Source organism: Plectropomus leopardus, chromosome 18 (assembly GCF_026936395.1).
Source record: "Plectropomus leopardus strain MGB_pleo_1.0 chromosome 18, ASM2693639v1, whole genome shotgun sequence".
Lineage (NCBI taxonomy): Eukaryota > Metazoa > Chordata > Actinopteri > Perciformes > Serranidae > Plectropomus > Plectropomus leopardus.
Window position 1 is genome coordinate 31241425 of NC_142193.1, and position 21076 is coordinate 31262500.

At 42.2% G+C, this 21076-nt stretch overlaps 1 protein-coding gene across 3 annotated transcripts in view; it reads left to right on the forward strand.

Annotated features, from left to right (window-relative positions):
• The window catches only part of tanc2a (tetratricopeptide repeat, ankyrin repeat and coiled-coil containing 2a), a 38784-nt gene that overhangs the window by 4257 nt on the left and 13451 nt on the right, over positions 1 to 21076 (forward strand). The window contains exons 2-15 of one of the 3 annotated variants that reach the window (XM_088069300.1): positions 5239 to 5359; positions 5464 to 5565; positions 11237 to 11376; positions 11818 to 11968; positions 12051 to 12374; positions 13942 to 14067; positions 14174 to 14440; positions 15825 to 15967; positions 16858 to 17089; positions 17178 to 17350; positions 17827 to 17907; positions 18531 to 18731; positions 19486 to 19620; positions 20595 to 20791. In XM_088069300.1, the coding sequence (XP_087925426.1) occupies positions 5302 to 5359; positions 5464 to 5565; positions 11237 to 11376; positions 11818 to 11968; positions 12051 to 12374; positions 13942 to 14067; positions 14174 to 14440; positions 15825 to 15967; positions 16858 to 17089; positions 17178 to 17350; positions 17827 to 17907; positions 18531 to 18731; positions 19486 to 19620; positions 20595 to 20791 (2330 nt within the window). In that variant the 5' untranslated portion in view covers positions 5239 to 5301. Of the gene's footprint in view, positions 1 to 5238; positions 5360 to 5463; positions 5566 to 6791; positions 8276 to 11236; positions 11377 to 11817; positions 11969 to 12050; positions 12375 to 13254; positions 13330 to 13941; positions 14068 to 14173; positions 14441 to 15824; positions 15968 to 16857; positions 17090 to 17177; positions 17351 to 17826; positions 17908 to 18530; positions 18732 to 19485; positions 19621 to 20594; positions 20792 to 21076 lie in introns of those variants that run through there. The other 2 variants (XM_088069299.1, XM_088069301.1) reach the window with 2 other exon arrangements.

Genomic DNA, 21076 nt, shown 5'->3' on the forward strand with positions numbered 1-21076 from the left:
GAACACGTGCAGCCTCTTTACACGTTAAAATGACGGATTATTTGAATGAAGTCTGGTGGGTTTGGTGACGGAGGTCTCGAGGTTGTTTCTGGTGAAACAAAAGTCCGTTAAAAATAAATGAGTGTGTTTGTCTGAGAGCAGAGCGGCGGGGGCCGATCCGCGGCGTTCGTGAGCACTTCCTGTGCGAACAGAGCGCCTCCGGAGGGGGGCGAGTGCGATTCAGAGCGGCGGTTTCATTTTCCACACGGTGACAACACAGCGGCCTGATGTCCGTCCGTCCTGCAGGGACGTCATGAGACGTTTGGTGTCTGTGATCGTCCGTCAGGGACGCCGCTGACGCCACGTCACAAATCTGCACCGCCCCAGTTTTTTTATTTATTTACTGGTTCATTTGACAGAGTCAACAAGCCGAATGACTGAAGACTTTATTTCAGATACAGCAGTTTGTTTGTCGTTCAGCGACCGAAACAGGATTTTTTAAGCTTATTTTTGCCTCCTAAATTGTAAAATCCAGCTCTGTGTGTAAACCTGAGCGCTCTGAGAGGAAATCACGCTGCATGCTGGGTTTCCAGCCGAGGCTCCGTCAAAAAGTTGCATCAAATTAGGCACAAAATAAATAATTACATTTGCATATTTCATGATCTAATAAAATACAATATTTCCATCATTATTACTCCAAAGTACCAAAGTGTGTGTGAACCCTGATGTCTGAGTGTGTGTGTGTGTGTGTGTGTGTGTGTGTGTGTGTGTGTGTGTGTGTGTGTGTGTGTGTGTCGGCCACCGGGGGGCGCCGCTGTGTGAGGTGACCTCATGAGGTGATGACAGGCTGCAGCCAATCAGCTGCCTGTTTGTCCACAGGAAGTTTCCTTTGAAACACACACGCTGACTTCCTGCGTCCTGAACGATACAGGAAGTCAAGATCTGCTCCTCTGAGGAAGAGAGATAAGCGAGTGTGTGTGTGTGTGAGTGAGTGTGTTAGTGTGTGGGACTGTGTGTGTGTGAGTGTGAGTGTGAGTGAGTGTGCGTGTGTGTGTGTGTGTGTGTGTGTGTGTGTGTGTGTGTGTGTGTGTGTGTGTGACTGTGTGTGTGTGTGTGTGTGTGTGTGTGTGTGTGTGTGTGTGTGTGTGTGTGTGTGTGTGTGTGTGTGTGTGTGTGTGTGTGTGTGTGTGTGTGTGTGTGTGTGAGTGAGTGTGTTAGTGTGTGGGACTGTGTGTGAGTGTGTGTGTGTGTGTGTGAGTGTGTGTGTGTGTGTGTGTGTGTGTGTGTGTGTGTGTGTGTGTGTGTGTGTGTGTGTGTGTGTGTGTGTGTGTGTGTGTGTGTGTGACTGTGTGTGTGTGTGTGTGTGTGTGTGTGACTGTGTGTGTGTGTGTGTGTGTGACTGTGTGTGTGTGTGTGTGTGTGTGTGTGTGTGTGTGTGTGTGTGTGTGTGTGTGTGTGTGTGTGTGTGTGTGTGTGTGTGTGTGTGTGTGTGTGTGAGTGTGTGTGTGTGTGTGTGTGTGTGACTGTGTCCAGCTTTAGTTGCACAGACAGTAATTCACCTTTGATCACCATGGAAACAGGTCTTTGACTCTCTTTCCTCAGTTTGAAGTGTGACAGGAATCAGACGAGGCTGACAGCAGACGTGTTTCTGTCAGACGTGTTTCTGTCAGACGTGTTTCTGTCAGACGTGTTTCTGTCAGACGTGTTTCTGTCAGACGTGTTTCTGTCAGGCGTGTTTCTGTCAGACGTGTTTCTGTCAGGCGTGTTTCTGTCAGGCGTGTTTCTGTCAGACGTGTTTCTGTCAGGCGTGTTTCTGTCAGGCGTGTTTCTGTCAGACGTGTTTCTGTCAGACGTGTTTCTGTCAGACGTGTTTCTGTCAGACGTGTTTCTGTCAGACGTGTTTCTGTCAGACGTGTTTCTGTCAGACGTGTTTCTGTCAGGCGTGTTTCTGTCAGACGTGTTTCTGTCAGACGTGTTTCTGTCAGACGTGTTTCTGTCAGACGTGTTTCTGTCAGGCGTTTGTTTGTAGTGATGCTCTGAGGGAAAGAAACATTTGGGGGATGTTTTTTTTTTGTTGCTGCAGTATTGAAAGTTGCCTGATGGGAAAAATTGGCAGCATGGCTGAGCGGCGTTCCTCGGGGGGTAATGACCATCTTATCCCGCTTATCATCCGTCCGCTCACGAAAGAAACAAAATACGACACAAAATATTCATTTAAAAATGATTTCATTGATTAAAGTCAATCGTCTCTGTTCAGACAACAAAGACGAGAAATAACAGCAGTCAGAGGGAGCGCTAAGTGATGACAGATGGTGTGTGTGTGTGTGTGTGTGTGTGTGTGTGTGTGTGTGTGTGTGTGTGTGTATGCGAGCGCTGAGTCATGTTTTCTGGCTGCAGATTGTCATGACTCAGTTGCTTCGTTTCTCTTTAATTTTGAGTTTTTCATGATTTTAGTTTCCTGTTTAGGGTCGTGGTTTTTTTCATACGTACGAAAACACAAGTCAAAATGATATACAATATATATACAGTATATATACAGTATATATACAGTATATATAGTGTATGTAGTATATATGGTATATACTGTATATATAGTATATATGGTGTATGCAGTATATACAGTATATATGGTATATATGATATATACAGTACATATGTTATATATGTTATATACAGTACATATGTTATATATGTTATATACAGTATATATGTTATATATGTTATATACAGTACATATGTTATATATGTTATATACAGTATATATGTTATATATGTTATATACAGTATATATGTTATATATGTTATATACAGTACATATGTTATATATGTTATATACAGTACATATGTTATATATGTTATATACAGTATATATGTTTGTAATTTAATGTAAATCTCGGTCACAAAGCAGTTGTTCTTTTGTTCCAGCTGCCGTCTGATTTGTCTGCGGTGTTTTTACATAAGGACATTTGTCCTCTGTGGACAGTCTGTCTGTCATATTAATGTATGTGCTGCTGCTCACTCATGCGTGTGTGTGTGTGTGTGTGTGTGTGTGTGTGTGTGTGTGTGTGTGTGTGTGTCTCTGGATGCAGCTTTGGGTTTTTAGACTCAATCCCATCATTCCTGCTCGTTTGTCAGGATTAACACACTGACACACATTACACACACATGCGAGGCTGCTGCTGCTGTGTGTGTGTGTGTGTGTGTGTGTGTGTGTGTGTGTGTGTGTGTGTGTGTGTGTGTGTGTAAGTGTAGCTCTTTGTGTGTGTGTGACGTTTTGCACACTGAAGTTAAACTCAGTCGAAGCAGGCAGATCGAGGAACCATCACTTTGTTCTGTTTCCTCGTCCAGTTGTAGCAAACTGGGAGCGGAGTTATGCCCCCAGTCCCAAAATATATGTGTGTGTGTGTGTGTGTGTGTGTGTGTATATATGTTTATGTATATGTATATTTGTACAACAATAACAACACAAAAACTGTTTTATCAAAGTCAGACCAAATACTAGATGAAATAATATGTTTTTAGATTGTAGGACATTTTCATTATTATAATTCTGTTTTTTAGGATTTTCGGATGTTTCTCTAATGTCAGGGACATTTTTAGGATTTTAGGACATTTTTAGGATTTTAGGACATAAATATTTTGAAAGAACAAAACAAAACTGAAACCTAAAATTGTTGAGATTAAAAATAAATAACAGAATAATAACAAAGATGAAACAAAAATGAATGTTACAATAAAATTAGTGAACAAAGTAGATACACCCCGAAATACGGAAGTGTGTGTGTGTGTGTGTGTGTGTGTGTGTGTGTGTGTGTGTGTGTGTGTGTGTGTGTGTGTTAGACAGTGACTGTCTGCACTATTTTAATCTGCCATCTGCTGCAACTCTGACCGTTTTTAAATCAGCTCAATGTGACAGACGAGTAGGAACATCAATGTGTGTGTGTGTGTGCGTGTGTGTGTGTGTGTGCGTGCATGCGTGTGTGTGTGTGTGTGTATGTGTGTTATATACTGTGTGTATGACAGAATCTAAATGTTTTAAATGATCATTAAAGCCTGACGACAGGACTCTGCAGACTCTGAAGGTCTTTGTTTCTTTAATTAAATCACCTTTTTCACAAGTAAACAATCGATGAAGTCTCTAAACAACACACACACACACACACACACACACACACACACACACACACAGGGTGATAGTCTAACACCCATACTCATCAATGGATTGCTTAGCAACGGCAGACGGTTGCCTAGCAACAACCAGCCAGCAAGTTGGGTGTGTTCAAAAGTCACAGTGTGTGTGTGTGTGTGTCCTCAGATCAGTGTGTGTGTGTCCTCATATCAGTGTGTGTGTGTCCTCATATCAGTGTGTGTGTGTCCTCAGATCAGTGTGTATGTGTGTGTGTCCTCATATCAGTGTGTGTGTATGTGTCCTCAGATCAGTGTGTGTGTGTGTGTGTGTCCTCAGATCAGTGTGTGTGTGTATCCTCATATCAGTGTGTGTGTGTCCGCAGATCAGTGTGTGTGTGTGTGTGTGTGTGTGTGTATCCTCATATCAGTGTGTGTGTGTCCGCAGATCAGTGTGTGTGTGTGTGTGTGTGTGTGCCCTCAGATCAGTGTGTGTGTGTGTGTGTGTGTGTGTGTGCTCAGATCAGTGTGTGTGTGTGTGTGTGTGCCCTCAGATCAGTGTGTGTGTGTGTGTGTGTGCCCTCAGATCAGTGTGTGTGTGTGTGTGTGTGTGTGCCCTCAGATCAGTGTGTGTGTGTGTGTGTGTCCTCAGATCAGTGTGTGTGTGTGTGTGTGTGTGTCCTCAGATCAGTGTGTGTGTGTGTGTGTGTGTGTGCCCTCAGATCAGTGTGTGTGTGTGTGTGTGTCCTCAGATCAGTGTGTGTGTGGGTGTGCTGCATGATTTCGGGTGTGTTTCTTTGGTGAATTTACAGACGTGACAGTTTTTATTGTTTTTATTTTTTTGATTTTATAGTTTTCAGTGCTGACACATAAACTGTCCCTCGTTCATGACAGATTTATTTATTAGTTTATTTATTTTGTCATTTATTTTGTTGCTGTTTTTCACTGGCAGTTATTGATTTATTTTCTGGACTTTTTAAATGACGTTATCGTGGTTGTTATCGTGTATTTTGTATCCGTCCAGCCTGTCGAGTGAATGTTGATAAAGACGTTCAGTTTGGGGTGATCAATAATTTTAATCTGTCAGTTATCAAAGAAAGAAAATAATAAATGTTAATGTTTCTCTCTGTCCAGGGGTGTGCACAGGAAGTGTGTGTGTGTGTGTGTGTGTGTGTGTGTGTGTGTGTGTGAGTCATCATGTTCAGAAACAGCCTGAAGATGCTGCTCGGTGGAAAGAGCCGTAAGAGCGGCGGCGGTGAGTGCGTTTGTGTGATGTCATCGTGTGACACGTTCATGTCAGGATCTCCTCGTCCAATCAGGTGACCTCGTCCGTCCGTCTGTCTGTGGTCCTGTCTGCAGGCGGAGCAGAGCCGGAGGGGTCAGAGGTCAGGATGATGGAGGGATTCACTCGCTCACTTCCTTCTTCGCCGCTCCTCAACCTGCGTCTGGCTAAAAGAACCGGTGAGGCTCTCCGTCCATGCGTCTTCCCGTCTGTCCCTCTGTGTCTGTCCCTCTGTGTCTGTCCCTCTGTCTGTCCATCACGTGCACACACTGTCTGTCTCGTCTGAAAGTCCGAGTCACTAAACCACGGCGACTCAACTTGCTCTGCAAAAAGACGGGAGGCCTGTCACATCCAGGTGTCTGAGATTTTAGGACATCTTCAGGATTTTAGGGTGTTTCTACAATTTTAGGACATTTCAAGAATTTTAGGACATTTCAAGAATTTTAGGACATTTTTAAGATTTTAGGACATTTTTAGGATTTTAGGACATTTTTAGGATTTTAGGACATTTTTAGGATTTGAGAAATTTTTTAAGATTTTAGGATATTTTTAGGATTTTTTGGACATTTCTACTATTTTAGGACATTGTAATATTTTAGTGCACTGTAAGGATTTTAAGACATTATTAGGATTTTCAGGATGTTTTTCGATTTCAGAACATTGTTTAAGAATTTCGGACATTTTTAGGATGTTTCTTGGATTTTAAGAACATTTCTGGGATTTTAAAATATATTTTTAGGATTTCAGGACATTTTTAGGATTTTAGGACATTTCTGTGCAGCTCTTTCAGGTGTCCTCTGTGGTATTAAGTGTCACCGAAGACACGAAGAAACTCCGTCACCGTTTCCTCTCCTCGGTCTGTCGTCCACACAGCTGTGACCTGTTACACTGAAGGGGGGGTGACTTTGACCCTGCGTTTGATCGCCCCTCTGTGCCTCAGTGAGAGAGAAAACACAGACGTGTAACCCAAACGTCTGCGTCCTCCATCCCTCTGAAAACCAAAACCAATAACAATAACAAACAATAACAATGACATCACACGTCAACAACAGTCAGAGGTCGTTCTGTCATACGCCGGCTGATCTCGTCCTTTTGTTATTTTCAGTTTTTTGACATTTTTTGCTGCAGTTCGTCTTTGAATTAGCCGCTATGCTAACAGCCTCTATTTAAATCTCCCGCAGTGAGTCGCACGCATAAACGTGTTGTCACAACATCGTCAAAACATCATTGAAACGTCATCAACACGTCGTCAAACCTTCGTGCGTCCCGTGGTCACGTCTTCCGGGCTGGACACAGAGCTCGTTTCGGCGCCGTTACTACCTCCGGTCTCGGCTCAGAAGTGAGACCACTGTCCTTCCTTTCTGCGGTCACACGTTATAATCAGGAAAGCGCGGCGGTAAAACGGCGTGATATTTCCGCCCTTGAACGGGGGGAGTAAATCTGGAGTGAAATCCGATCCGACGGTATGAAACCGATTGTGTTTATCTCCTCAGATGTTTTCAGAAACGTGTTTAACTGTCATTTCGTTCAGTAATTCTCACCGGCCACCGTTGTTTCACCAGCGGGATCGTTTATTGGTCCGGTGCGATGCAGTGCATTATGGGAATTGTAGGTCTTCTACCTTTTGAGTGAAAACACCTTTTTTCCTCTGTTTTTCTCTGCTCATGTTGCAGCAGCTTCAGGAGTTTTTCTGTCTCTGCTGCAGAGACGAGCAGGTTTCTGTCGGGACTCTCTTTAAAAAAACTTGTCCAACTGTTAAAAGTTTGGTTCACTCAAACTCTTTCTTTAGTCTTTTACATTTTTCTGCTTTTCTGGTGGATTATAACCTTCCCTCTGCTCTGAGGTCTGCGGTCAGACGCTCTTCTCCTCTCCGACTCTTTAATTGCAGCGTTTCTTCGAGTCTTCCTCCAGGATCTCTGTTTTTCTGCTGAACTGTCTCTCTGCGAACTTTCCTCGACATGTAACAGATTACTCTCCGGCTCAGCTCCTCCTTCCCTCTCTCCCTCTCTCCTCGGTGTGTGTGTGTGTGTGTGTGTGTGTGTGTGTGTGTGTGTGTGTGTGTGTTGCTCCGGGTTGGAGGAGGGGAGGTTTTGGTTTGCAGTCAGTCGAGGGAGGTCGTCTTTCAGAGCAGATTTGGAGGCTGAAAGAAAAACTGTTTGGGAACTTGTGTTTCTGAACAAAGACAAACGTCGTCTTGGAGCAGATTTTTCGTCCGTCCTCGAGCTCCAGCTGTTGTTTGCTCTGTTTTCAGTTTTTGAGGCCTGTGAATGAAAAAAAACCTCCATTTTTGGGGCAGCAGAGGACAGTCAGCGGAGGACTTGAGGGTCCTGATCTGCAGTGAAGTTTGGATTCTGCTGTAAACCGCCGTCGTTCTGCTTCAGGAGCTCCTCGGTGTTTTTTCGTTGGTCCTCCTCTTGTCTCCGTCCTCCTCGTCTCTCCTTTGTGTCCTCTGGAGAAGGAGGAGCTCAGGACCAACAGGACCGGACTGATGTCATTAAAACTTTCTGTTTTAAAAACCGAATGGAGACGACCATCAGCTCGATCCGACACGTTAAAGATTCATCGCAGTAACGGCGTTTTGACTCGCCGTCTCTGATGGACCCGCTCTGAGCCAATCACAGCCCGCCATGGACTGCACGGCGGCTATTTTGAAAGCGTGCGCCCGCTCCAGAGCCAAGTGGTGTCGGCAGGAGCGCTCCTCCGCCCGTCAGCCGTGGAGGCCGTCGAACGGCTGCTGTTGCGGCGGTGATGTCAGGGCGGCGGGTGTCGTAGGCCACGCCTCCTCCGTCCTGCAGCGCTGGCTGTTTTACGCCTGCTGCTGCGCGTCCCACGAGGACCGCTCGGAGCTGTGGCGTCCCGCCGGAGGACGAGGAAGAAGAGAGGAGGAAGGTGAGAGTGGAGGACTCAATCTGTGCCGACGTTTCGTTTCTCCTCAAAACTTCTCGCGTCTTTTGAGCTTCTCCTCAAATAAACTGATATTTTATATTTCAAAGCTGTCAGTCGTCCTCTATAATCCCAAAAAATTAAAAAATGCAAATTTAAGTCCTGTTATTCAGGGCTAACATGTTCATCCCGATGACATTAACCCTTTGGTACTTAAGGAAATTGTCTTGATTTCTTTAAAAAATGTGATTAGAGGCCGACGAGCAACTCAACAAGAAACGGCCAAAAAACTAGAAAGAAATTAATAAGAAGGTAAAAGAAAATCAACGAAAAATAAGCCAACGAAGCAAAAAAACAAAACAAGAAAATGACCACAAAAAAGTGCTTAAACATCCTTTTATATATATTTTTTTTTCTGTAACATAATTTAAATATATAATTAAAATAATTATAAATATAGTTTTCATGACTTTTATTTTTGCTCATATCTGATTATCTAATTACAGATGATTTTCTTTTCCTAATTTCTTTGCAGAACGTTTTTTGTTTGACGTTTTTTTCTGTATTTTTGAAGACATCAAATCAGTTTTCTCAGATGTTAGTGAAAGGCGTCTGAACGCAGCGCAAGAAAACTGATGTCGATCCAGGTGTTAACGGTCAGAACATGTTTATTTTTATTTTTTATTTTTTTATACGTGGTGTCCTCTCTCTAAATTTGTGCGTCTGTGAAAGCAGTGCAGGCCGAACTCATTACAGTTATTTTTTCCTCAGCAGCAGTTTGTGCGTCGCAGGGTGGATAACTGATCGATCACTCCCGTCAAAGCTGATCAGATCAGATCGATGGTCGGGAGGAGCAGCTGCTGCAGAGGCTGATGAAAGCAAACTTTTAGAGCCAGCAGAATGAACACTTTAGGGCCTGTGTCCATTTGGCGTTAAAAAAAAAAAAAAAAGCTCCAGCGTCTTTTTTCAGTCGTTTCCTTTGAGGAGCGGGCGTCCGCAGATGTTTTTTGTTTTTAAATGTCAGCACTTTTTAAAGGTCAAACTCTTGTTTGTTTTTTTTTATTGCTTATTTTTTGGCAATTTTCTTTGAACTTTTTTTTTTTTAACCATTTTGTTTTTGCAAATTTTGGGGCTGTGTTTGTTAAGTTGCCCGTTGACTTCCCCCCCAATGTGATGAGAAGAAATCGAACCAATGTGCTCAAAGTGTTTCACTGTAATCTGCCACCTCACTTTTATACACACCTGCTGATGATGATGGATGGATGGATGGATGATGGATGGATGGATGGATGATGGATGATGGATGATGGATGGATGGATGGATGATGGATGGATGGATGGATGGATGGATGATAGAGCTCTACAGAGACTATCTGTCTCACACTGTCATCTCTGTGAGGAAGGAGGGAGGGAGGGAAGGAAGGAAGGAGGGAGGGGAGGGAAGGGAGGAAGGAAGGAGAGAAGAAGGGAGGAAGGAGGGAGGAAGGAGGGAAGGAAGGGAGGAAGGAGGGAAGGAAGGTAGGAGGGAAGGAAGGAAGGTAGGAGGGAAGGAAGGGAAGAAGGAAAGGAGGAAGGAGGGAAGGAAGGGAAGAAGGAAGGGAGGAAGGAGGGGGGGAGGGAGGAAGGAGGGAGGGAGGGAGGAAGGAGGGAGGGAGGAATCAGAAGTTTGAGTCGTTAGATGGAAAATCTCTGCTCTGTATCTGATCTTTCCATTTTATTTTTCTTCTTCTAAAAATGACTCACACACCCTGTCATTGACTGACCACACACGCACGCACACACACACACACACACACACAAACACTCTCACGCTTATGTGCACACACACACACACACACACACACACATGCTTCTCTAGTATTTAGTGCAACAGTCAGCAGTTCATAGCTGTAATTACAGACTGTCAGAGAAACAGTCGGAGCTCTCGTGCTGCGACTCACTGTGTGTGTGTGTGTGTGTGTGTGTGTGTGTGTGTGTACTCTTGGCATATTTGGGTCATGATAGTGAATATATTAATATGGAGATCAATTACTGTTCCACACACGATCTTCCCAGTGGGCTTTGTGTTGGAGTTCATGCCTCCGTGTGTGTGTGTGTGTGTGTGTGTGTGTGTGTGTGTGTGTGTGTTTTCTTGTTCTATTTTCATGGTCGTCTCTGATTGGACAGATCCAGTCTTTTTGTGCGAGCAGTCGAACACAGTAGACGGTCAGTGTGTGGAAATCCAGTTTGTATTTGATCACGTTTTTTACTTTTTCAGCGTAGACAAAAATGATTTTTAACCCTTTAGGGGCCATTTTAATATCACACACAACGTTCAGAGCACAACATGCACTTTTCAAAATCAAACTTTAAAAAAAAAGTATACATTAATATGATTTTTTACTGTCATTGAGTTTATATTTTATATCATACCAACATCAGTCCTGATCATAAACATTTAATATTTGTTAATTTTCTGAATTTTAAAGGGATGAGAGCCCAAACCTGCCAACAAACACAACAAATTTACCAAAAATGTGATATTTTATGTCTGAATGAACATACAGGAAAAAATCCTTTACCTGAACAATTGTTTATTTTTCCTCAGTTTTATTTTTCTAACATTTCTAACGTATAAATTTCGTTTGTAGTGGCGGCATTTTAAGTCTTAAGCTGCATTTTATTTATGAAATGGGCTATACAAATAAAGATTATTATTATTATTGTTATTAATAATAATAATAATAGATGAAGAAGACGTATACCTGTGGATATGAAACGTACAGACGGGAAACAGCTCACTGGATTCCAAACAAAACAAATCTTTCCTAAAAACTTGATTTTTGCAGAAAAAATCTTTAAAGTGCAAACTTTTGATGCTCCGGTTTGAACCCTCCTTCCTGCAGGTGATGGTGAAGATTAGAAAATGTTTTTCATGGTTCATCATAATAAAAACCACTTCCTGTTTTCGTCATTGTGTCTCTGCAGGCGAGGACGAGGAGTTGGGACCGCCGCCGTCAGTGGACGAGGCGGCGGACGCTCTGATGACCCGGCTGGGCTTCCTGTTGGGGGAAAAGGTCCTCAGCGGAGAGCCGGGGTCGCCGTACCACGGTCAGGATGACGGACAGGTGACGAGCTCACATACATACCCAGAGAAGCACCAACAAATTTTAAAGAGATAAAAAATAGCCAAATTTTGGTTACATGTTTTCTTTAAAACTCACCCCAAATTTTTAGCAAAAAGAAATAGCTTTTTGTTTCTTTAGAAATTGCTAAAAAAATCTGAAGAACAAAAAATTACTGATTATTAAAATAAACAAAAAATTATTACCAAATCGCCAAAATGTATTCTTTAAAAATCGCCAAAAGATTTTAAAAAAAAAAGAAATTTAAAAAAAAAACAAAAAAACAAATCACCAAAAAATTTCTGAAGCGAAAAAATCATTTTCTGTAATTTTATTTAATTTTTTTGTTTCTGTAAAAAAAATCGCCAAAATTTGAAAAGAGCAACATCGAGTGTAAAGTCGGGCGCGTGAGCACAGATGTCAGCTGACCGTCTCTCTCCTCAGAGGATCTCTCCGTCCTCCAGTCTCGCCAGCAGCAGCGCCTCGCCGTGCTCCACCCTGCAGCCTCCTGCCGGACGAGACAAACACGCCGCCGGCCACGCCGCCGTCACCTCCCCGTCCTCCACGCTGGAGAGCAGAGACAGCGGCATCATAGGTGACGACCTGCTGATATCACAAACACCGCCGTCACAAACCGCCATCACACCGCTAACGCTGTTTCCTGTCGTCTCCTTCAGCCACGCTGACCAGCTACTCCGCTGACTCAGCAGCAGAGCGGGACGATGGCGGCGGCAAGTATCCCGCTGATGGTTACCATGGCAGCAGCCCGAACCTGTGGCAGCAGGGGGGCCGGCCGGTGGTGGCTTCCACTTCCTCTTCCTCTGTGGTGGCAGCAGGAAGCGCCAACGACGGCTTCCTGTACGGAGTGGAGGACTACATGGCCGCCTCCACTTACAGCCTCAACAAGCTCCACCCAGAGCGAGGCGCCAGCTCCGCCCGCTGCTCAGGCTCCACCCAGTCCATCCCGCTCTACCTCATGCCCCGCCCTAACTCCGTGGCCGGTAAGTCATGCGCATGTGTAAATTTTTCTGCATAACAGTGGACCTCCATGTCGTTACACATTCACCAACAGGGGACATTTTTTCGGTCCCCACTAGGTCATGCTCTAAAATCACATTTAAAGACCTTTGGTGAAATTTTTCAATATTTGCCAAGAGGGGACCTACGTGTGTGTGTGTTAATATCCATACTCATACACGTCGTTCTTAACACTCCACTACAGGGTGAATGGTTTGCTGTCAGCAGCCGTTCAGACTTCACATGAGCCGTTAAACAGGCTTCACTAAAGTTAATGTGGATGGCCTACGGTCCGGGTAGGACGAAGTTTTGGTCCGGATCAGGACTGCGGTCTGACAGTTGGTGATGCCTGGTTTACAGGTACATGTGATGAATCAGTGGCATGGGCGCTATTAATAGCCGCCTCTGTGCTAGCTGTCGGACATGTCCGCGCTGGAGCAGGCTGTTGGACATATATATATATATATATATATATTTATATATATATATATATACGTATGATGTGATTAACCTGTGGTGACCACTGATTCAACAAAACAGATTTTTTTTTGTTGTAACAAAATAACGAAAATATAATGAGTAAAAGTGACAGTGGAAGGAAATATATTAACACTAGTAAAGTGCAAACACTCCCCAAAATACTTAAGTATTGTCACAAATTTTATTACTTCGTTAAATTACGAGGAACAAGTAAAAGTTCTGTGTTTCTGATTTGTTTTTAGTGCGTTCACAAACAGAAACGTGTCCACATCTTGTCCTCCCTTTTCCTCTTTTCCTCCCTCTGTGTGTCATAACGAGGAAGGAAGTGACATGTATGACGTACACACACACACACACACACACACACACACACACACACACAGGATGTGAGGCTGAGCGGCGCTGACACGCTCTGTGGTTTTACAGGATTGTAACTGGATCGTTTGGATCAAACTTTGGGTAGGTTTCTGTCTCTGAGCCGAGACAGCTCAACATTTTTAACGTTAATCCGATCTGTAACAGAAAATAACTTTAACCCTGGACATTTTGAGAATTAACTGGTAAATTTACAACTTTAATCTCAGAAAATATCCTTGTTTTTTCCTTTTAATTCACTGTTTTTCACTGAGTATGTTTGTTTTTTTATTGGTAAAACTTAATTTTGGTAAATTTGAGACTGTTCACACACACACACACACACACACACACACACAGAGGTTCTTGTAAATTTACAACTTTATTCTTAAAGTAAATAAAGATTAAATTTTCCACTTTAATCTCAGAGAATATTCCAGTTTGGGGTTTTTTGTGAATTTACTATTCAGTCTTGTAAATTTTGAGATTTTTCTTGTAAACATCTTTAATCTTGAATATTAAATGTACCAGTTGAATCTCAGAGAAAATTTTAAACTTAAAATTTAAAGCTTAATTTGGGGAATTTTGAGACTTTTCTCATGAATTTACCACGTCAGTCTCAGAAAACATGCGAGTAGTTTTCTTTTTTTCCAGCAGTTAAATATAAATAAATTTGCCTCTGAATGCGTCAACAATCAAACCGTTTTCTCTCCGCAGCCACAAGTTCGGCTCATCTGGAGGACCTGGCCTACCTGGACGAGCAGCAGAGACACGTCCCCTCACGGACGTCCCTCAGGATGCCCAGACAGAACTCTGGGAGTCGTAGTCAGCAGGACCACAGAGGTAAACGCACACACACACGCACACGCGCGCGCGCGCACACGCACACACACGCACACACACACACACACACACACAGAATGACATCACTCTCTTCTTCTTCTTGCAGTTCGTTTCACGCCGTCTCTCAACCTGAAGCCGCTCCACTTCGAGGTTCCCGGTCTCTCGTCTGATTGGTTGTTCACGGGCAGGGAGTGGCTTTTCCAGGAAGTGGACGCTCGTCTTCGCAGTGGTGACCCTTCGACCAATCGGGGCGTGGTGATCGTCGGCAACATGGGCTTCGGCAAAACGGCCATCATCGCCCGTCTGGTGGCGCTCAGTTGTCACGGACACCGCATGTGGCCGACCGCCGCCAGCAGCCAGACAATGCCCAAACGTAAGCCGACGCTTTGAACCCGGCGTTGCACCAATCCCTTTAAAATAAAACAAATGTTTTAATAACCGTCAACCCGTCACGTTACTCAAAGATCACCAGCATCTGTTTGGAATATTTTTAATAAAATATCATGTTTGATATTTCACATCAAGCCGTGTATCAGGACCGACAGAAGTTATAAAAAACATGAAATAAAATACAGAGCCGGGAGAGTTAATATTCAGTGGAAAAACTCACAATTCCCAAGATTCAAGTTATAAATTTACTCACAAATTTGCAAAAAAAATTTGCAGATTTGCATGAAAAAAAAAAAACTGGATATTCTCAGAGATTAAAGTGGTAAATAAACAATTTAAACCTCAAATTTTCCAGCACTAAAGTGGTAAATTATGAGAAAAAATGAAAATATTTTCCCAGTTTTAAAGTGCTAACTAAAAACACACAGATATTCAGAGATTAGTGATTGATTAGAGTGCTTGTAAATGTAACACTTTAATCTCTTTAATCTCAGAAAAAATTGAGTTTTTTTCATGTAAATTTACAACTTTAATCTTGATCTCTTAGATTTTTTTGTAAATAACCAGTTTAATCTCAAATTATTATTTTAGTTTTTTTTTGTAAATTTAAAACTTAATTTTGGGAATTTTGAGACTTTTCTATAAATTTACCAGTTCAGTCTCAGAGAACATGAGAGTTGTTTTCCTCTTTAACCAAAAAAAGTTCCAGAAAGACAGTAAAAAAAAAAAGACGCAGTGACATCTTAGAGAAGTTTTATTGTTAACTTTTAATTTAAGATTTAAGACAGCGGCTGCAGCGCTCAGCTGGTGTCTGCAAACAAACAGCCGTAAACTTAAGGACCCCCGCTGAGTCAGCATTCTGTGGGAAAGAGCTGAGTCAGCACAAAGAAGCCAATAAAATCATCCAGACGCAGAGCCGAGACCGACACCAGCAAAACCAGTAAACCCAGTAAACCCAGTAAACCCAGCAGCCGAACAAAGTGTTTCTGGAAAAATCACCAAAAACTTTTCAAGGAAAAAAAATACTTTTGAAAGAAAACAAAAACACAAAAAAACAGAAAGACAAAAAAGAAATCACTCAGATTTTGTAAGAACAAAAAAATGCCATAAAGTTTATAGATATAAATAAAATTGCCAAAATGTTTCTTTAGAAATTGTCAACATGTTTATTTTTATTTATTTTTTTTTTTTTTAAGAAAACACGTTTTCCAAACCCATGGCATGTTTTCTTTAAAATCGCCAAAACCATAGAAAAAAAAAACAAAACAAAAAACGCCAAAATGGTTTCTGGAAATTCACCAACAATATTTGTGTTTTTACATCTTTACTCACACTTTAAACTGATTTTGTATGTGCCCTCACTGCAGATGTAGAGGCTGTTTCTTTCTCCCACGACTCCCTGGGAAGAGGAGGAGACGAAGGAGGAGGAGGAGGAGGAGGAGGAAGCTGTCCAGGGACTCCAGAGATGAGAAGGAGGCAGGAGGCGGCACTCAGGAGGCTTTCAGGACAGGTAGGATCCTACAAAAATACAACCACAAGTCCAAAAAGATGTAAATAAAGACAAACGCAATGATGTGTAAATCAAATGCATTCAATCGAATACAGAACAAAAAAAACTTGATGTTCACATTTATAATGGCATGTTTTCTTTAAAAAACATTAAAAAGAATTTAAGATTTTTTTGGCCAAAATGTTTCCTTAGACATCACAAAAATGTTTAAAGAAAGGAATACACAAAAATTGAGAAAAGAATCATCTTTCTTTACAAATAATAAAAAATTTTAAGGAAGAAAAAGACAGATAAGATAATCTAATTTTTCACTGAAAAATTGGCAAAAGATTTTTTTTTAATTCAATTTTAAAAACAAAAATTTTAAAAAAAATTTGAAAAACTCACTGGTGTTTTTCTTCAAAATTGCCCAAAAAGTTTAAAGAAAAAAAATTTAAGAAAAAAAAACACACATTTTTTAAAGAAAATAAAAGTCAAAACATTCAAAGAAAAAATAAATCACCCAAAAATTCAGAAGTGAGAAAAATCTCCCAATATTTTTCTTTTAAAGAAAACATGCCTTCCAAACCCAAGGCATGTTTTCTTTAAAACTGCCAAAAATAACAAATCACGAAAAAAAAAAGCCCAAATGTTTTCTTGAAAAAATTTCCCACAATTTTAAATGTAAAGAAAAAATCACCAAAACTTTTCAAAATTTGTCAAAAAAATTAAAGAAAAAAAGGCAGTATATTTGCTTGAAAAATTGCCAAAAAGTTGAAAGAAAAAACAAGTTTTTGTGAAGAAAAAAATATTGTCAAAACCATTAAAGGAAAAAGAAATCACCAAAACTTCAAAAATTCCTTTTGCTGGTCGCTGATGACTGCAAACGTTTTCTCCGTGTCTCTTTGCAGGTCGTCTCGTATCATTTCTGTCAGGCTGATAACTGTCACACCTGTCTGGTCCCGGAGTTCGTCCACAACATGGCGGAGATGCTGAGTGACGCCCCTCAGCTGGCGGCCTATCGGGAGCTGCTGCACCGCTCGCCGCCGCTACAGAGCGCGCTCAGTCTGCGCTCCTGCATCCAGGATCCGAGCGCCGCCCTGCAGAGAGGAATCCTGGAGCCGCTGGACGCTCTGCACAGAGGTACCGCCGCACCGTGATGCGTCTCCTCCGGAAAACCAGCCACACGAGTCCACGTGTTCGGCTCAACACGCCTTTTTTCTTTTTCCAGAGAGGAAGTTACACATGGAGGGGGCGGGGCTTATTGTGCTGATTGACGGGCTGAATGAGGCGGAGTTCCACCGGCCGGACTACGGCGACACGCTGACCTCCTTCTTGTCCCGAAACATCCCGAAGTTTCCGTCCTGGTTGAAGGTCATCACCACCGTCAGGACCGGTCAGCAGGTACACACACACACACACACACACACACACACACACACACACACACACACACACACACACACACACACAAGGAGCCGGCGGGTTTTAACAGCTGGAAAAAAAAACCCAGCAAGACACAACATTTTAACCCTTTGAAACCTGAGAAAATTGGCTTAATTTTTTTCAAAAATGTGGGACGAAGGCGACATACAACATAACAAGAAATGGCCCAAAAAATTGCAAGACATTAATAAAAAATCTAATAAATATAAAAAATCTAATAATAATAATCTGCTAATTTTTAATGTTTTTTTGCAGTTTGTGAGACATTTCTTGCCAAGTTTCTCATTATGTTTTTTTTCCAGTTTCAGAGGTTTAAATATTTGTGAAAGGCGATGAATGCTGATGTCAATTTTGGTGTTGAAGGGTTAAAAAGTCATAAAGCAAAGAAGCAAAATGAATAAATAAAAAAAGTGTTTTTGTGTTTTTGCGGTCAGGACATCACTCGCTCGCTGCCGTTTCACTGCATCTCTCTGGACAGGATGGAGGAGAACAACGCCATCGACCAGGACCTGCAGGTAACACGCTCACAGTCTGTCTGTCCATCCGTCTGTCCGTCTGTCCGTCTGTCCATCTGTCCATCTGCAGCCTCTTTTATTCGCCGTTTCTCGTCCTTGCCGTATGGCAGCAGCCCTAAGTGTCCTCAAATTGTGGTTTGTGTGTGTGAAAGGCTAGTCCTCTTTAAAAAGTCGCAAAAAGAGAAATAAAAAGAACACGAAAAATTTTAAAAGAAAAAAAAGCCAAAATATTTTCTTAAAAATCTAAATTGAAATTTAAAAATGAAGTCGCCTTTTTAAGAAAAAAAACACCTCTAATTTTGAAATACAATTAAAGCAGAAATGTTGTCTTTAGAAATATTCTTAGAATAAAAAATGCCAATTTTTTTAAAGATAAGAAGAAAAAACATCCCAAATGTTGAAAGACAAAAATAGGAAAACGTTTTGCCAAAAAATATTTTAAGAATAAAATATTTGCCAATATTTTCCAAGGGATATTTTCCGTGGAGCCGGCATGCTGTCTAAAATCCCACTCTGGAGACACATGATGCTGCCGTTTGATTGGTTCCTCAGAGACTCTGCAGAGGAAAATAACTTCAGGGTCTTTGTGCGTTTCGACGTCCGTCTGCTGTTTTTTCTCTCAGGGTTACCTGATGCAGCGAATCCACAGCAGCGCAGAGATCCAGAGCAACGTGTCGCTGAGTAACGGTCGCCTTGACAACGCGGCGCTGGCCAAGCTGATCGGCCACCTGAAGAGTCTGAGCAGAGGCTCGTACCTGTACCTGAAACTGACCCTGGACCTGATCGAGGGCGGATACCTGGTCCTGAAGAGCTCCAGCTTCAAGGTGAGGAGGGGCGGGGCCACAGGGACGAACAGGTGGAGGTCACATGACTGAAGTGAAGTCAGTCCGTTAGATCATTGTTGTGTTTTGGTTTTATTACGCTGTACACTGTGGAAACTAAATAGTTACATTCAGACTGTTCAGGTCCAAAAATGCTCCATTGAAACCCATTCAAACTGACATTTTTGATCCCACAGCCATCAGAGCAGAAAAACAGGACTTGTGTTATTTCTGGGTGTCATTCTGGGCTTTTGACTCTGAATTTGTCATTTTGACTATTTGCATGAAAACTGCATTTTGTGTGCGAGCGATACGATTGTATCACGAGTGTATAAGTATTTGACACTACACAAAAAATAATGTATAAAAAAAAATAATGTTGCTGCTAATCATTGACATATCCCAGACTGTCGGCAGTAAAAAATATATATACTTAGCATGTAGTATATTGAAAATAACTCATTTTTTGTGTTTAAAAGTAGGGTCATCATGACAAAAAGCTGGCATTGCAAGGGTTAAAATTCTTAAAATGAATGAATATTTGATCTTCATGATTGGGACTGATGTGGGTTAAAAAAAAAACCCAGTAAAAGTAAAACATCTTATTAATGTGTAATATTTTTTAAAGTGATTTTAAACAGGGCCCTAAGGGTTCATCACTGTAACTGAGACTGTGTGTGTGTGTGTGTGTGTGTGTGTTTTTTTTTGCTTGTGTTTTTGTGTGTGTGTGTGTGTGTGTGTGTGTGTGTGTGTGTAGGTGGTCCCTGTGAGTCTGGCTGAAGTCTACCTGCTGCAGCTCAACATGCGGTTTCCCACCCAGTCGTCTTTTCAGAGAGTTCTGCCGCTTCTCAACGTCGCCGTGGCGTCGCTGCACCCGCTGACCGACCAGCAGGTACGGGACGGGACGCGCCGCGTCACGCGGCGAGCATCAGCGGCACGCACACACAGACCCAAACAAACTGCACAACTGCAGCCGCACAGATTTAACTCAGTAATTTATTCTTTGATGTTAAAAGCTGAAAAAAAAACCTGGAGCTTTAAAAGTGTATTTTTCATGATGGTCATTCACGAGCACAGAGTTTGGGGGTTTTCTTTAAGACACAAAAAATGGTTTATTTTTCATTCAATTTTAAATCAAGGAAACTGAAGGCAGCTTTATTTGTACTGTTTCATACAACAGGACAGCTCAAAGTGCTTTACAGAGCAATAACGTACAAACATCATAAAAATTACAGATTCACGATAAGTGCAAAGACAACATTTAAAGGTCAAATTCGTCACTAAATGATTTAAAAATGTGAAAATAAAAGTCTGATTAGATGTAGAATAAAGGGATTTAGAGGAAATGTCACTTTTTTAAGTTCAGATTTGATGTTTATTGATGGGAGGCGTCATACGCTCTTCAAGGGTCCAACATGTACAGCAATGATACTCAACTCACGGCCTGCGGGCCAAATCCGGCCCCTGACAGGGCCCCTGGTGGCCCCCGACCATTTTCCATCTGACAGTATAAATAAGAACAGTTTTTGTCCTTTTAGTCTCCGTAAGGTGTCAGAGACATAAAACAGCATTAAAATAGATCCCCCACACCCCCGACAGAGGGCCTTAATAAGACCCTAATGTCCCAAAATCATACAAATGTCCCCAAATCTGAACAATGTCCTTAAATCCAAGAAATGTCCAAAAATCCTGGAATTGTCTTAAAATCCCAGAAATATTCTAAGATCCTAAAATTGTCCTAAAATCCGAGGAACATCTTAAAATCTCATAAACGTCCCCAAATCCTGGAGACGTGGGGCTTCTGCTTGAGTTTATCTGTGATTCACTGAGACGTGACGCCGGTGACCGGCTGCTGTCGTCCCGCAGCTGTTCGAGGCGGTGAACGCCGGCGCTCTGAGCGGAGGAGCGCTGCAGTGGGGCGAGTTCGTGCAGCGAGTGGAGCAGCTGTCCTCCTTCCTGCTGCGGCGCAGCGACGGCAGCCGCATGCTGAACCACGCCTCCTTCAGGGAGTGGCTGATGTGGAGGGAGGAGGGCCAGGACGACCGCTTCCTCTGCGACCCCAGGTACGCTCGCCGCCAGCAGCCCCGAATTTAAAGTATCGAATCAAAGAAAAGGAGAAACGAAACGGGTTTTATGTTTCTTTGAGGCGGATTTCACTTTGAGGAAACAGAGTTTATCGAAAAAAACAGAATCAACACCAGATACTCATCATTAACCCTTTAACTCTGAGCAAATGTTTTTATCAAAACGTGGAATAAAAAGCCAACGAGCGACTTGAGAAACATTCCACAAATTTCAGGACATTAGAAGATTTAGAAAATGATTTTAAAAATGTGGGAAAATACATA